Genomic DNA, 18,548 nt, shown 5'->3' on the forward strand with positions numbered 1-18,548 from the left:
TGTTCTATTCAGGAATTTTCCCCCTGTACCCATATATTCGAAGCTTTTCCCTACTATCTCCTCTATAAGTTTCAGTGTCTCTGGNTTTATGTGGAGTTCCTTAATCCGCTTAGATTTGACCTTAGTACAAGGAGATAGGAATGGATCAATTCGCATTCTTCTACATGATAACCACCAGTTGTGCCAGCACCATTTTGAAACCCTCAGATATAATTAAAAAATAAAACAGGATTATATTTTATTGGAAGCACAATATTTCATTGTAGAGACAAACATTTCTTTGTCAGATGTTAATTTTGAAAGTTACTTCTTACTAAAAATTTTAAGCAATTATACCAATTTATATTCAAACCATTCACCCAGTGACCAAACTTGGTAGAATGGCTGGGTTGTTGCTGTACCTGGGCATCCCTACAAAGTCAGGTGAAGTACTCTTTTCTTTCAAGCTGTCATAAAGAGAATTGCTTTCAAAGCCTTCATCTGGTCTTTGCAGGTATACAAATTATAAATAAGTGAGTACTTACAAATCTGATATATAAACTTAAATACTCGTTAATAAGAAAATGAAGCATTACACTACATTTCAACAAAATAAGAGATGAGATATCTGTGTTGGAAGTTGTGAATTATGTGGCTGCTAATTGGTGCTTTCTTGGTATATTCTTAGTTTTGGTATCAATAAAAAGCATAGGGATTAGATAGTTACAATAAAATATTCTGAAAAGAAATTATTTGTATATGTGTAGATGCAAGTGTGAAGATGTGGTGTATACAAAAAATAATAAAACTAATTAGCAAATCATTGTCTTCCCATAATTGCTTCCTGCTGAAATAGGGGAAAGAATCCTGTTTGGGGACCAAAAATGATATTGGAAAATGGTTAAATCAAAAGAATTCCAGTTGGCATCATTTGTTGTTGAGTCTCTATGTGCTGAGAAAGTTCAGATCTTTACTGAAGTCCTGACTGCAACAATCTGATAGGCTGGATAAACCAAGGTCATAGTATTCATATGTATATATGTGTATATATATATATATATATATATGTGAATATTATATGTATACTCAATATGTTATATATGAATATTATACACATAAAATTCATATATAATTCATGTATATATGAATTATGTATAATTTAATTATGTATATATATAATTTAAAATTATGAACTCTTTTAGTAAATACAGAGTATATACCTCATTTTCTGTCTGTATCTTCTTATTTCTGGAGGTTTTAATTACAAAATTCCATTGAAAGTGTATATGCACATACTTGGTTCCATGTTGTTATTCTCCAGTATGATTGTTAATGTAGAGAAGAATTTTGGGGGAAAAAACTTTAGACTTATTGAAAAGGCCAGGTAATATTAATATGTTGGTGACATTATTTACCCCCTACATGAATCTATTAAAAAATATATTCCTAAAATGTGCTGAAGCTGTTTCCAAGTTCTGTAGCAACAACAAAAAATGTCTTTTCAGGCTTTGCGTTCCTTCAAGAAGAGTTGAGAGGTTAAGCAAAACTTGTAATTCAAGAAAAGACATTATAAGAAAGAACTTGAACTAATTGTTAAGTGTGAATATATTTTCAAAATATCAGTCTTTAATAATAATACTAATATTTGTGCCTTAGAAACAGCTGAATTCCTAAGTGATTTTTTTATTGTCAATTGTTATCAGCATCTTTGTTTTATGCTAAAAAGTCACACTGACTGATACCATGTGATTTACCTAGCAACACATTTCACTCATCTTGCTTTCCTTTATCTACCCGTTGCCCCTACAACCTCACTCTACAAAGGTAAATCAACCANTCATTCAATCAATAAACAACACTTAAAACCATATTGTCAAAGAAGCTTTAAAGGGGCACAGTTAGTTCCACAACATATCCTTCAATTGCCCACATCTTTACTTGCAAATGGTAGTGGTGCTGAGTCAGTGATCTCATTCCAGTCTTCTGCCTTGCCTACACCATCAATACTGGANCCTCATGGAGACCTCTCATAGATATCCTGTTGTTTTCCTGTTTTTTTAACATCCTACTTGTTTAGGTCAGGTCTAGCAGTACATAGATGAGATAAATGGTAGGGTTGGCCAACACAAAGCCCTGGATATAGGTTTAGATGGTAGCTGCATTGTGTAGCCCACTACATCTCCTGCATCCAAAAGACCAGGGTGAACTCTTCAACATAGCTGCTGCTAGCTCTCTCAACTGTGCAGGTGGCAAAGGGTAGGACCATCACTCTCACTCTTAGGCCAGTAACCAGCACCCCTGTCATTAAGGTCATGTGAACTGTGCTTCTCAGTTCCTTTGTCCTGAGGCTCCCAGGCAGGTCCCTTTGAGCAGAATTGGCAGTCTTACATATGTTCACAGGTGTGTCAGCACTCTTGGGAAACTAGCTCTCTCCCCTGGCAGTATTTGGATATAGAGTGATGTGGCACAGGATCACCTCTGAGTTTTGTGGCTGTCCATCAACTGAAGGCACAGAATGAAAATGGAAAATCCTGTCCCAGACTGCTCCTTAGTTCCTGTGTCCCTCAGGCCCTCAGGCCCCATTTTTTTTTTAACCTCCTTATCTCACCTAAGGAGGAATAAAGTAGAAAAAAAAAGAAAGAAAGAAAGAAGAAATCTCAGAATCTAACTTCCTATTTAGTTTCTTTCCTATAAAAGATGACAAAAACTTCTCATTTTTTTCAATTTTTTATTAGATATTTTCTTCATGTACATTTCAAATGCTATCCTGAAAGTCCCCTATACTCTCCCTCCGCCCTGCTCCCCTACCCATCCACTCCCAACTCTTGCCCTGGTGTTCCCCTGTACTGGGGCATATGAAGTTTACATGACCAACGGACCTCTCTTGCTAATGATGGTCAACTAGGTCATCTTCTGCTACCTATGTAGCTAGAGACACCGGCTCTTTGGGTACTGGTTAGTTCATATTGTTGTTCCACCTTTAGGGTTGCAGACCTCTTCAGTTCCTCTCCAGTTCCAATTCTCTTTATAATGCTCAAATTTTCCCACTTCAATTTCTATCCCAGCTTTCAACAACATACAAACACATCATAGTGGTTCCTGATGCAGATGAGTCACACTCCTGGGAGGCCTATGCTTGATGGTGTCAGGAGGGACTCTACTAGGAGTCAGATTTTTACACACTTAATAGTTTACACATTATTAAGAAAAAAAACTACTTGAAAAAAAGAATCGAGTTGATGTCTCTTCTTCTAAAATCCACATTACTATACCAAATGACATCATTGTTCTATAGCTCTCCCTATCAAGGACAGAACAGCACACATGTCAGCTGAAGGAAATAAGGAAGAAATTGGAAGACCGAAAAAGAATTAAAAATCAGTGAAGATTTTATTAAAGTAAGACTGAAACATAAAAATCAACTCAAACATAGATTTGTGTTTTTAACATACAGAAAAGAGTCATTCACCCTACATACAGAATGCATATTTAAGAAAAATATTGCCTCACTATAATAACATCTTCAAAATCACAAAGTCCTATTGGCAGTTATTTGCATGAACCCGACATTACATGCAGAAAACTGAGGAATGAAATGTACAATTTCTCCCTTACTGTAATTACTTTGGGTGTTCTACTTTGTTATTTTCAACAAACATAATATTATTACTTATGTACTCTCTCAATATTCCTTTTCAGCAAAGTTGCATAGTGACCACACTTCTCCATTAACTTAAAGGGAATAAAACATCTCTTCCTTGCAAGACTGGCCATGATGCAGGCTCTCTACTTGGTAGCACCACAATCTTTCTTCTTTCTCAGTTTCTTTTTCCTGTATTGTTCAAGTTACAGGAAAATGTTAGTTCAGAGATATGCTCTTAGAAGACACATGATGTCATCCTTGAGGCATCCAAATAGTTTCCTCTGGGAATTCCCTTTGTTATGGGTCAAAAGGCTTGGGCCTGGTGACAGAAGAGGAATAGAGATTCTTCACAGCATAGGAACTATAAGTCGTGTTCCAAATGACTTTACTAATTGTCATTGCTATTGTCAGGACTCTCTTTATTATGGCTACTGAAAAGTAGACTTAAATATTTCAGTCTGCATATTTTCCCCCTAAAAACCAAAAGCTCTAACTTACAAACTATAAATTAGAACATAGGAAAAGCTTTATTTGTTCTCCAAGAACTACAAGATAATAATAAAAGAATACTAGGTTGATGTCATATTAAAAATTAAAGTGTTTGGTAGTAAAAAAGAAAAGAGATATCCTACATGAAAATAGTCTGGGTGGTTTCATGAAAGTAGATACCAGCATGTGCAAAAAGCTTGCACAGCTGGTAAGACTGGTGTCAGAATATTACAATGATGTTTAGTGAATACTGAGTTGATAATCATGTTTAATGAGAAAGAAACTGAGAGAAAATTTTGACATTCAACTAAGCATGTTGATCCTTTAAGAATTATTTTTGCCGTTTAGCAGCAAACAATTGCTGTATATATTTGGGGGAAAGATAATGAATCCATGAGGTTTTTTTTCAGTTTGTGAGAAATTACTTGCTATTAATCACATACAATAATCAGATTATGACATCTTCACAAATGTTATTTTTCCCTACTTCTTTTTGCCACAGTGCTGCTCTCTAGTATTCTGTCTTTTTCTTCTAATTATTATTTTTCTTGCTAAAACCTACATATTTGAGTGCACAAATGATGAATGTATTTCTCCCTCTGGCTTATTTTTCTGAACATGTCTTCATTAGCTGGAAAACTAATAAAGACTGAAAATCAATATTGTGAGATCATGAATATAGTAAGAAAACTGGAGGGTAATTGTAAACATGTGACTTTCAAGAGAATGTATTAGTTAAAACAGTTTCATCACAAAATTATCCCAAACTACAATAAATAAAAACCCTCATAAATGCTGTTATAGATTCAACATTTGATTAAATATTCACCTCCTGTAAAGGTAGGCCCCTAGCCCAAGACCATAAAAAGCAAAGGGTAAGAGAACATCATAAATTGAATCTCAAATTATCCTATTTTATTTTTCTGTCCCCTTTCTACTAGAAAGCATTAATAACACATATTATTTCAGATCATTTTTTTCCTAATGTTAAATTGCCAATCAAAATGCTCTCTTCAATACCTAAATTCAAATCCAAATGCCAACTTTTAGTTTCATGAGTTTATAAACACGTTTAATCTTTCAATCCTTAGTTTTTGCAGATTTATAAAAATTATTTCAAAATGTCAATTAGAAATCACACTTAAATATCTTTAAAAATACAAAATATTTCACAATATGGGAATTTAATACCAATAAAAATTTAGAATGTATGAGTATTAATCCTTTATTGCTGGTTCTTATATTGTTAGATACTGGGAAATAAAATTTCTTTGAATCTAACCTCCCCATTTAAACATATAGGATATAAGTTACAATAAATCCAATGAGACTATATGTTATGTTCTCAGTTCTTTCTGCACTTAAGGGAGGTCTGAATTCATCTTGTTTTGTTTCAATTCTAATATTTTGAAGGTTTTATTTTATTTTATTATTTAGTGTCCATTTGAACTACAATATAATCATATCATTTCTGTCCCTCCCTTTTATGCCCTGCAGCTCTATTTTGTGTTCATTTGTTGAAAATTGGAAGTGGTCTGTTGTAAGAATGTGGGAGAGTTTGTAATTTTGAACCAAAAAAGGTCTAGCATGCGGTACTTATACCTGTTAGAAATTGAGAAGACCAGTTAACTAGGAGAAAATGTCAAAAGTAGATGTTTATCTCAAGAGGTTTTAGAAGAAACACAGACATTTGATGTGGAAATTTAGCAGCAAATTTTTTTGTGGAATAGGTGTTAATTTGGCTGTGTCCATGTGTACACGTGAGTGGGATTGAACTCGAAGAAATGGACTAAGTTGTTTGATGGAGAAAATTTTAGTACAGTATAAAATTAAGGCTGGGCATGGTTATTTATCACCCTGTAGACTGAGGTTTATAATGGGGATAGAAATTTAAAAAATAAAACTTTTGCAGCTTCTGAAAAAAAAGATCAAGTGTAATGTGAAAGTTGTAGAATAGTGAATACAGAGAAATCATCTGTTGTTATTAAAAATTATCAAAACTAATTAGAAATTACATACTTTGCACTAATGCAATAGAAAAAGTACCTTGAAAACCAGTTTCTATTTATCAATACTTGTATTTTACAACTATTCCGGTTTAAATGTGAGTGATGGAGCTGAGGATGCAACTAAGAGATTCCCTGCTCAAAACAGCCTCTTTGGGAGTTTTTTTCTGGTTCCAATTACCCAGGTTTTATTACTAAGGCACTCAGAAGCTACTTTATCTATGGTAGATAACACCAATTTATTATATCTCTACTTGAAAGAATAAGTCCAATGTATCACCCATTCAATGCTTAATTTACAGGCATGCAAAATATCAGAGTTTTGGACCGAAGAAATCAAGAATATCAATGAGATCAGGCAGGAGTGTCAGGATTATATTCCTTTATCATAGCCTAGGGAGGTCTTTGTAGGAAGCTGTGAAAATAAAGCCCAAGTTACAGTGGAGATTCTAGGACAATGGATATGAGAACACGGTGAAATGTTTGCCTAAGAATCCTGTAGCTACAGAGTGACACCACCCTAAGAGAAATCATATTTGCTACAAACATTAGATGTGGAGTCCTGGAACCTCTAAGCCTCATAGAGGTCTAATGATGTCACAGAATTGCTCCAGAACTAGACATGGAGTTGAATAATATAGAGTTTTCCCTTTTTGGGTTTTGAGTTTTATTTTGTCTTGTCTATCATTGTGAATTTCCCATTTCTGCTCTTAGAATGTGAATGGTTATTCTGATGGATAGTTTATTGATATTTTTAATTTACAAGTATTCATAATTGTGTTTTGAGTTTCAGAAGAGATTTTCTAGGCTTTCGATTAAGTTAAAATTGTTGACATTGGGTGTTTTTTTTTTTTTTTTTTTTTTTTTGGTTTTTCGAGACAGGGTTTCTCTGTGTAGCCCTGGCTGTCCTGGCACTCACTTTGTAGACCAGGCTGGCCTCGAACTCAGAAATCCGCCTGCCTCTGCCTCCCGAGTGCTGGGATTAAAGGCGTGCGCCACCACGCCCAGCTGACATTGGGTGTTTTATAGACAGGCTAAATATATTTTGTGTTTATATGACCATTGTATTGTAGCAGGATTCTAGACTTTAGCATAACTGCCTCCATGATGTAAATAACAATCAGGCCATGAAACACTCCATGTAGGCACCACCACTTGCCAATACAAAAACCAAATACCTAATATCCAAATTCATAGTTCTGGGAAAGTCTATAAGTATACTAACATTTTATTTAGCCTTCTGTTATTCTGCTTCTGGCCAACTGTTCTTGTTATCTAAATTATGTTCATCCAGAATATGGTATTTGTGATTAAAATTCACCCTCAAAATGGCTAAGGTCTACACTGAGATTCAGAATGCCCAGTATAGTCTCTGAATGACTAAAAAAGAACTTTTATTGGCTTAAGTCTGAGTACAAGTACACTTCTCTGGTTTATAACCCACAAATTTCTGGAGACTGCAGTGAAATCCTAAGAAAAAGACTTCAAAGTACCTGAGCTCTCAGAAGTACAGACATTAGGGAAGAATGCAGTGATCACAGGGCTTCAAGGAGTCTACTTCCTGAGATGTTCCTGCTCCCATTGATTCCAGCTGATCAATCACTGCCTATTGCTCCAGAAGAATCAGAAACCCTTATCCTAGGGAAAAATTAGAATATTGCCTGCTATATTATCTCTTCAGATAGGCTCTCACAAAACTTTCTGATTTTCTCAGATCTAGCCATAGTATGAAACACCTAGACTGCACAAGCTGGCAAGTGGTATCTCAGTCAGATGACAGCTTTATGCTCAAGTTCAGCCAAAACAGAGCCCTTACCCATGCCAGGATCTGAAAGGGAGAATAACACTACAGAGAATTTGAAGAAACTACACTTACTGAGGTGCAGCCTTCCAAGGAAGGATGTGAATATTTGATAGTCTTTTCAAATATTTTCCAGGTGTGTGGAAGTAGTTACAACCTTGAATAAATTCCTCAAATTGTACCTTGTAAACTTCATCAGCAACTGGTCTCCTCACTTGGCATATCCCTACAGTGGGGTCCAAGAATGGCATGAAGTTCATAGAACAAACTTCTCAATTAGTAACTAAAGGTTTAGGCATAGAATAAAAATTTAATTGTTTATACAATTCTCAGAATTCTGGAAAACAGCTCTTACTAGATTATAGTAAAAGATAGAACTCCTTCCATAGCTTTGCTTCATGCCTGTGGTCCTTGTGATAGGGATGCATTTACCTACTATGAGATTATTATGGAAAAACTGCTTCATTCCTTTCATAGCTCTTAGATATGAATTTCACAGAATTCTCCAATAATTCCTTTCTGTGTCAGTATAAGTTCTGCAGTCTTCCATAAAGTCTATTCATTAACCTATTCAAGAGACTTAGCCAACTACTAAGTCCATCACCAGTTTCCCCATGTTTGAACCCAGTGAATCCAAATTGTGATGGATCCTCCGATGTCCATTAAAAGATGGATGTACGTTCTTGTGAAATATTTTGTATTTTTAGAAATATTTGAATGCAATTTCTAATTTACATTTGACATAAGTTTTCTTTTGTTTCTTTTGCATAAATCTGCAAAACTAAGAAAAGGAAGTGGGCCGGGCGTGGTGGCGCACGCCTTTAGTCCCAGCACTCGGGAGGCAGAGGCAGGCGGATTTCTGAGTTCGAGGCCAGCCTGGTCTACAAAGTGAGTGCCAGGACAGCCAGGGCTACACAGAGAAACCCTGTCTCNAAAAANNAAAAAAAAAAAAAAAAAAAAAAAAAGAAAAGGAAGTGAAAGACTGAAAATGTTTTTTATAAACTCCAGAAACTGAATGGACATTTGGATTTAATGTGGGTATCTAAGAGACCATGTTGGTATCTGTGTCTATGTTGTGATAGTTAATGGATACTCAAAGTTTTGCATCTTTATTTCAATCCTTTAGAATAAAATTTTACTTATTTTTCTTCATTTTTCTTTTCTTCCCTTTTCCTTTGTTTTTAAAGACGGTAGTAACTGTTGTGTTCTTTCTGGATGTGTCATGGATTATCATATCATCTTGAAGGGAAGAGAGAATGAGAAATTGAATATTGGCTTTATTTGGGTTGTGAAAACTACAGATGATTTTGTCCTGAGCTCCATATAAGTAAGAGACATTATACTTCAAATGATGGGGATTTTCTGTTTATTTCATGTGGTGTTCATTACCTCCATTTTTATCTCTGCACTTTCAGGTGACTCAGGTGACACAATGGCTGGTCCTTCAGCCTGTTTCTAATGCTGAATTTTAATTGGGTCCATTCTTGCCAGTTCTATGGAAACTGTTACCTATCTAAATTACATCTGGGCATTTTTTCCAATTAAGGGCTGTGTTCTAAGAGTCTTTGTACTCAGGAGGGTTCCAATGACTTAGATAAAAGAGAAGAAGACTAGTGACTTTTTAAAATGCAAGACTGGTATTTTGCTAAAATGAAGACGTATACAGTTATAGATAAGAATACTTGACTGAAGTATCTGTAAGATTTTGAGTTTTTTAAAGTGAACAACATAGAGTTTCTTTCTTATTTTTGAGTGAAGAACAATGCCTAGGTAAGTGTACTGAGACCATGGTTGTTTCCTTGACCTTCTCTTATTTACAGGGAAATCTCCAGTAACCCCTTGCTAAAGTTGAAGGAATTCTATCTACAAGTACGAAATATTTAGGAAAAAATAGAGATCATAATTTTCACCTGAGATATAACCAGTAATTTCCTTAAGAGAATGTGTGAAGACAAAGTCTATTACTTTAAGAGGAAAGCAATTTCAGAAAAATCTTACTATACTACTGAAGTTTCATTTTAAGTGTGACAACAATATAATGGAGTATGGTACACTACAGGGTCATACATCCATTATAAAATCTAATCATTGTGATTCTGTGCCACATGAATAACACTTCTTATTTACACTTTCCTTTTCTTTATTCCATAGTTGCAAATAGTGTACATTATGTAAACATATTCATTATTTATATTTTAAATGTATATCATAGGATATATTTATGTATATATATATATATATATATAACACATAAAGTAGATACATATTTTTGTATAAACTTATATAAACCTGCTTTCACAACGTTTTAAAAGATTTATCTATTTGTTTAAATTTTTGAAATTATAATTAAAGTACATTCTTTCTAGATTCCCTATCCTACCTCCAAACTGTCCCATATACCCTCATTGCTGTCTTTCAATTGGATAATCCCTTTTTTTCATTAATATTTCACACACACACACACACACACACACACACACACACACACACACACTCCTAACACACATATATGGATATTTTGATGGCATGGATTTGTGCATACAATGTTTTTGCAGTGTCCCTAGTTCGCTTTGTGCATGCTGGAATCTGAACCCACTTCCTCTGCATGACCAGTAAATGTCCCTAACCACTGAGTTCTCTAGTGCCTTTCCCAATGGTTGTAAAGATTTATTTTTGGCTGGTGGATGATTCATGAAAACTTTCCTTAGTATAATTTGATATTTTATCTCACTAGCAGTATCTATTTAATATATGAAAATAATATAGTTTCTCTCTTTTCTTTAGTTAGATATTTTCTTTATACACATTTCAAATGCTATTCCAAAAGTTCCCTATATCCTGCCTCCTCCCTATTTATCTACCCACCCACTCCCACTTCTTGGCCCTGGCATTCTCCTGTACTGGGGCATATAAAGTTTGTAATACCAAGGGACCTCTCTTCCCAGTGATGGTTGACTAGGCCATCTTCTGCTACATATGTAGCTAGAGACATGAGCTCTGATGATATTGGTTAGTTCATATTGTTGTTCCACCTATAGTGTTGCAGACCACTTCAGCTCCTTGGGTGCTTTCTCTAGCTTCTCCACTGGGGGCCCTGTGTTCCATCTTATAGATGACTGTGAGCATCCACAGTATTTGCCAGTCACTGGCATAGCCTCATACAAGACAGCTATACCAGGGTCCCTTCATCAAAATCTTGCTGACATATGCAATAGTGTCTGGGTTTGGTGGGTTAGTCTCTGTATAGTCCATCCTTTCGTCTTAGCTCCAAACTTTGTCTCTGTAACTCCTTTCACGGGTATTTTGTTCCCTATTCTAAGGAGGAATGAAGTATCGACCCATTGGTCTTCTCTCTTCTTGATTTTCTTGTATTTTGCAAATTGTATCTTGGGTGTTCTATGTTTCTGGGCTAATAACCACTTATCAGTGAGTGCATATCATATGAATTCTTTTGTGATTGGCTTACCTCACTAAGGATGATATTTTCCAGATACATCCATTTGTCCAAGAATTTCATAAATTCATTCTTTTTAATAGCTGAGTACTACTCCATTGTGTAAATGTATCACATTTTCTGTATCCATTCTTCTGTTGAGGGACATCTGGGTTCTTTCCAGCTTCTGGCTATTTTAAATAATATATAGTTTCTTTTTAAAGAGATTAATAATGCTTAATATGTTAAGTATACAAAAGGACTCTTATAAATACTAATAAAAAGAATGTTCTTTCTCTTTAAACCAATTTTTTAAAATTCCATTTCCAATATACAAGCCTTTCAGCAGAAAACTAAGAATTTTTTTAAAATATTGCACATAAAGGCAGTTTTAGAAAACAAAAATAAACACTTTCAAGAGAAATGCTAGTGATATATTAAATAAGTTAAGTTATTCTCAGTTTTTTTTTTTCTTTCAGGTAAGCCTTTACTTTGAGACTATGGCCAATTCCACCCTGGTGCCTGAGTTCCTCCTGGAAGTTTTTGCTGAGACTTGGGAGGTCAGGGTCCTACTCAGTGTGCTGTTCTTGGTGGTGTACATGGGCAGCCTGTTGGGGAATTTTATCATCATCATTGCTACTACAGTTGACCATACCCTGAATACACCCATGTACTTCTTCCTCAGGAATCTGTCCATTTTAGACATGGGGTATGTATCTGTTACTGCGCCCAATGCTTGTATCAACTCTCTCACTGATAACAGGAACATTTCTCTGGCTGGGTGTGCAGCACAGATCTTTTTGGTTTTCTTTTCTGCATGTGTAGAGATTCAGTTTCTCACCATCATGGCCCAGGACCGCTATGTGGCTATCTGTAAGCCTCTCCTCTACCCTATAATTATGAACCATCAATTCTGTGTTCAGATGACACTGGCTTCCCTACTTTCCTCTCTTATCCTTGCAAGTGTGCACACTTCCAAAACTTTCCAGCTGTCCTTTTGTCACTCTAACGTAGTCTCTCAGTTCTTCTGTGATATCCCCTCTTTGCTGAGGCTTTCTTGCACTGACACCTTTAACAACAAACTTTTACTTTTTCTGACTGCCATTGGTCTAGGTGGTAGCTGCTTTACCTTCATTACTATATCATATGTTCGCATATTATCAACTGTCTTGAAGGTTCCTGTCAAAGGAGAGAGAGGAAAAGCCTTTTCCACCTGTGTCCCTCACATTATTGTGGTGTCTGTGTTTCTTAGTTCTGGTGCCTATGTATATTTCAAACCGCCAACAATCTCAGAAATAGTTGAGGATATGACTCTTTCTGTATTTTATACCATTATTCCTCCATTCTTAAACCCTATTATCTATAGTCTTAGAAACAAACAGATAAAGAAGGCTGTGAAGAAAGTAATAATCAGATTTTTCATAGTTTAATAAAATAAAGAAAAATATGGGCTCACCAATAAACACATGTGCACCAAAGCATTTTTATACTATTTATTGGAGAGATGTTTTTTACATTATGTATACTGCTTATAATATCCCCTCCCTCTTCTCATCCTATTTCCTTCCTCCTCACCTGTCCACTCAACCTTATCCCCATCCGTGTCCTCCCATATAGACATAATACCAACTAAAAAATAAGACAAGAATAAACAGAAGAAGCCTTTATACTAAATAATGTGGCAAGAACCTCTATTATTACCCTTGAGTTTCTTTTCTTTTGGCTATCTACTGCACGGTATGCAGCCTACCCTTAATTATAATTTATTTTATTCAGAGAGTATCCCTTGGAGGAAACTACATTTACACTTAAAAGTGCTTATCAGAGGGTTTTTTTTTTTTCTGTAATAGAGATAGGAACATGTGTTCACTTCTCATTTCACCTCTAGGACGCCATTTGGTTAGTGCCATGTATGCCCATGCCTTCTGCATATGTGGCTGGGCATACATGTGCAGAGATCATGTTAAAATAGAAACGTTTGTTTTCTTAGTGTCCTCCATCATCTCTGGCTCAAACACTACTTGTGCTTTCTCTCGAATTATGCTTGCTGATCCCAGATGAGAAAGATTTGATATAGGCAGCCCACCATTTAGAGATTATTGATCCAAGATCTCTCAATCTTTTCATAACAATTGGCTGTGGATATTTGTATTGTTCTTATCTGCTGCAAAATGAAGTTTTAATGATGAGAGCTGAGCAAGTCACCAATTTATTACATAGTGGATTTTCATTAAGAGTCATTTTATTGCTATTTTGGTTATCACAATGGGATCCCTTTATCTATCAATTTATCTTAACATAATCTATCCTGGTACTGAGAGCTTTATTTGATGATGGTCAATTGGGACTTTCCATTATTTTGCAGTTCCCCATGGGTTGCCTTAATGTGTATTTATATTTTAAGAAGATTCTATTTCATTAGTTTTCTCGATTACTTTTGTAACAAGACATTGTTGTGAGCTGTGTCTTCCTCCATTCCCTTCCTCATCTGCTTCTTCTCTACCTCAACACTAATTCTTCCATTTTGGTTCTAACTCACCCACTCATAACTATTTATTCTATTTCAATTTTCTAATGACATCTATCTGTCTACACATACTCTGTTACTCTATAACCAGTTTCTATGGTTCTGTGGATTGTAGATTGGTTATCATTGACAGAAAGGATAATATTTACAAATAAGTTAATACATACCATATTTGTCTATATGGGTCTGAGTTTCTTAACTCAGGATTTCTCTAGTTTCATCAGTATACTTATGGCATTTCTTGATTTCATAATTTAAATTTTATTTATTATTCTTTCATACAATATATCCCAACTGCCACTTAATCTCCATCCCCTTTTCCTGGTGTTTCAATCTCATCACTCCTCCAAATCAACTGCTCCTCTCAGATTCCCATAAGAAAAGAGCAAGTGTTCAAATCAAGTCACCTGAACTTGGCATAACAAGATACAAAGACACAAGGTCTGTATCTTGAGAGCAAGGCTAGGAAATGCAGCCTGTTAACAGGAGAAGCATTCCACAAGCAACAAAAAGACATAGAGTCAAAACCACTCTGATTGCTATAAGTCATTTTTTTAACAAATGATTAATATCCCATTGTGTAAATGTTCCACATTTTCTTTATTCATTCTTCAGTAGAGAAATTGCAAAATTGTTTCAAATTTCTGAATATAATAAATAGAACAACCATAAGCATGGTTGAGCATTTGTCTCTGTGGTAGGGTAAAGTGACACCAGGTATTTGTCCCAGAATAGTATAGCTGGATTTTGACACCAATTAATTTCCATTTTCCTGAAGAAATGCTAAACTTATTCCATAGTGTCTAAAATTTCCATATCAACCAACCACAGATTTGATTTGTATTGCCCTAATGATGAAATATACTGAATATATATTTAAATGTTTCTCATTCATTGTAGAATCCTCCTTTGAAGAATTTTCTGTTTAGAAGTATAATTCATTTTTATTTAAACAGGGTTTTTTTGCGATATCTATCTAGTTACTTGAGTTCTTTATATATTTTGAATATTAGCCTTCTGTTTGATGTGGAGTTGTTAAAAATGTTTTCCCAATGTCTAGGCTGCCAATTTGAACGATGTTTTCCTTTAGTACACAGAAAGTTCTCAGTTTCAAGAAGCTGCTTTTTAAAAATCCTTTTATTTTTTGTGAATTTAACAGTATTCCCTCCAGTCACACTTATCTACCCTTTAGCTCAAATCTCTGGCCTTCCCTCTTGCAATGTAACCCTAAATAACACACACACACACACACACACACACACACACACACACACACACAAACATCACAAAACCTATAGTATCTAACAGTGTGTCCCACACTACATCCCTTTGTTCACACGTGTTTGCCTGTAAATGTTCATTGCAGTGAGTCATTAGTCTGGTTCCAGGTCTCAGGCTTTTGTGACGCCATCAATATTGCATCCACCCTAAGACTGCTCCCCATTTTCCTGTTGTTAGCCTGGGTCATGGAGATCCTACAGCTTTGGATCAGCATGATTGGCACTTCTATAATCATTCCCAGATGATATAGATTTAGTGGTGGTTGAATTCAGAGCCTTGGATCTAGTCCTGGTTGGTACCTAGCAGGTCAGTGAGCTGCCTCTTCTTTTCTACACCAGAAGAGTAAGCTCTCCAGCACTGGTCCAGTTAGGTTACCCTATGCTGCCATCCAGATGAAGCAGTCAGCTCTAGTACTTTCATGCCCACAGGGCCATTTTAACTGTGACCACACACCCAACTCCAGAGTAATATCCATTGTACTGCTCAGTCAATGCACAGGGTCTATTCCCTCAAGTGCTGCACCCTCTAAGAGGTATGCCATCTCACCTGTTCTGATAACTACCAAGCTAGTTCATCTGTGCCTTTGCTGTTAAAGCTAGTTCTACTTAGATGCCCAAGTCATATAGGTAGTGATGGGGCAAAGTTAGATATCAGGCTTCCATGCCCTGTGAGGCTGCTCTCCCAACTACCACTAGTGGCAAATGGGGAACAGGGAAAGCATTACCTTCACATCCAGGCCACCTCACCACAGGAGAGTAGGACGGCCAATTCTCTGAGCTATTGCATTCATGAGTGGCTCACCACAGAATAGCCACCACAGCCAGATTCACTGTCATGCATGGGCAAGGCACAGGGCCTCTTCTCCCTAATGTTACCACCTGTCAGAAGTGGGCCAGGTTTCTAGAATGCCCCAGCTTATAAGAGACAGGTTCGGTTCTGCACAGGCCATGGAAATTTATGTGGATCAATTTAGATTCTTCTTCTAACTGCAGCCATTTAGTTTTTCTACCACCATTTGTTGAAGGTGCTTTCTTTTTGTCAGTGTTTATTTCTGGCTTCTTTATCAAAAGTCAGTTGTATACAGGTGTTCCATAGGTATGTGGATATATACCGTGTGCTTCTCACCACTTTTCTTCTTCTTCCTCTACTCTGAGTCCTCTCCCTCTTCCATTTTCTTATTCTTCCCTCTCCCCTCCTTCCTTTCTATCTTCCCTTTATCTGCCCAGTCATAAGCTCTCCTTTATTTTTACAAATTAATGTGGGAAGAGGTTTATAGGAAATCACCTGAGTGCTAACTCATTCCTTCTTCACAGCCCCTCCTAGCATAATGGAATTAACTTCCAATATAATTAGCTCCAGGCCTATCCACAACACATCAACGATTCATTCACTACTCTTGCAAAGAAAGTAAACATGTAGATTGTTAGCAATGACCACTACCCATTGAAAGAATTTTGAGATGATTGTTACAATATTTTTCTCAATGGTTCTGATGTAGAACATCTTATGAAACAAACTGAATTTCAGGAAGGCACACTCTCAATAGTTGAGCTGGGGATTTTTAAAACTTCGGGAATAAGAACAATGGCAGCTCGATAGCAATAGCCTACATGATGTGTGCTGAAGCTAGGCTAGAGATCAAGGTGATAATTTCTTATTTCCATTTTTATCCTCGGCTTTCTGATAAGATTTAATAAAAATTGTTAATGAGTATTTATATACCCTGAAGATTAAATATAGTGATGATTACTTTTTAAATAAAAGTTTATATTTGTGATTGTTTTAAAATTTTTATATGATTACTTTGTAAGATAATTACAAAGATACCTTATTCTTTCTTTGTAAACACAAATTGTCTCCTTTCAGTTAAGAGAATCTGCTGAAAAAATTACCATGCCTGCTTAAACATTTGTTAATTTATAACAAGTTGCTTAGTTTCAAATGTATGTAGGTTCTAAGGAATGATTTGCTCTTTCTTTACATGTAATACATAATTTTTTTAAAATGTAAAGGTATTGGAGACCATATTTTACAAATAAAATCATTCACTAAAATTAAAACAGAATGTAGCCGCATTGTAAATTTTATGCTCCTTGAATGATTTTGCTGGGATGTATAAGTTATAGGAAAACAAAAATAAATAAAGTTCTTAGAACTTGTTGAAGTATGCTTCTTCCATCCAGTGTGTGTGTGTGTGTGTGTGTGTGTGTGTGTGTATGTGTGTGTGTGAGAGAGAGAGAGAGAGAGAGTGAGAGAGAGAGAAACGTAGAGACAGAGAGACAGAGAGAGAGAAAGAGAGATATTATCATACTATCTTTCTATTTCTTTCTTCATTGACCTACAGTTGATTTTCTTTCCTCTTCTGAAGGAATTTTTTATTCTGGCATTTAGACAGTCCCCAAGGAGATTATTTTGCAGGCCCCAATTAACTAAATACTCTATATCACACTCAGTTAATATCAAATGTCACATTTATTCTTTGATACTTGGCTGCTGCTTCTTGCATATAGCTTGCTCAAAAATAAATTTTGAAACCCTAAGATTTAATTTCAAAACACAGCATCATATTTTATTTTAAACACAATATTTTTTCGTAAGGACAAATATTTCTTTGTCAGATGTTAGAGCATTTTCAAAGTTAATTCTTACTAAAATATTGAAACAAATACCCCCAATTATATTCAAAATGTTCACCCATCAACCAAACTTGGTAGAATGGAGGGATTGTTGCTGTACCTGGGCATTCCAATGAACTTGGATGAAGGACTCTTTTCTTTCCAATAGTAACAAAAAGATTTCCCTTCAAAGCCTTAATCTGAGCTTTGCAGCTATAAAATTAAAAACAAGAGAAGTTTCACAAACCCGATGTATAAACTTAAATGTCTATTAATAAGAGAATGAAGAGTTAAACAACATTTCAGCAAAATAAGGGATGAGATCACGATATTGGAAGTTCCTGTGAATGATGTGGCTGGTGTATAGTGCTTCCTTGATATACTCTTAGTTTTGGGATCAATATAAAGTATAGAGATTAGAGAGTAACAATAAACAGTTCTGAGGAGAAAATGTTTGTATATGTGTAGTTGCAAACGTGAAGATGTGGGGTATATAGAAAAGAATTCAACAAATTAGCAAATCATTTTCCACGGAAAAACAATCATAAGACAGTTTTCCTAGAGCAAATAAAACTATATTCAAAATCATATACTTCTCCTACTAAGGAAAATATTCCTTTATTACTGATTCTTATATGTAGGACTGCAGAAGTCTTACATATTCCATAGTGAAGTCATTATATAACATAAATAAGGGAATATAATGAGTAGATTTTATTAAATTTTGTAATTGTTCTAAAATCCAGTCTAATTCCAGACTTCTGGCTTGCCTAC

The 18,548-nt window shown here is 35.4% G+C and overlaps 2 protein-coding genes across 2 annotated transcripts in view; one reads left to right on the forward strand and one right to left on the reverse strand.

The window, feature by feature from the left end:
* The window catches only part of Folh1b (folate hydrolase 1B), a 259,684-nt gene that overhangs the window by 12,927 nt on the left and 228,209 nt on the right, over positions 1–18,548 (reverse strand). The window lies entirely within an intron of this gene.
* On the forward strand, positions 11,852–12,781 carry LOC110297454 (olfactory receptor 14C36-like). Its single transcript, XM_021166210.1, has one exon. The coding sequence runs from the start codon at positions 11,852–11,854 to the stop codon at positions 12,779–12,781; it is 930 nt and encodes a 309-aa protein (XP_021021869.1).

Source organism: Mus caroli, chromosome 7 (assembly GCF_900094665.2).
Source record: "Mus caroli chromosome 7, CAROLI_EIJ_v1.1, whole genome shotgun sequence".
Lineage (NCBI taxonomy): Eukaryota > Metazoa > Chordata > Mammalia > Rodentia > Muridae > Mus > Mus caroli.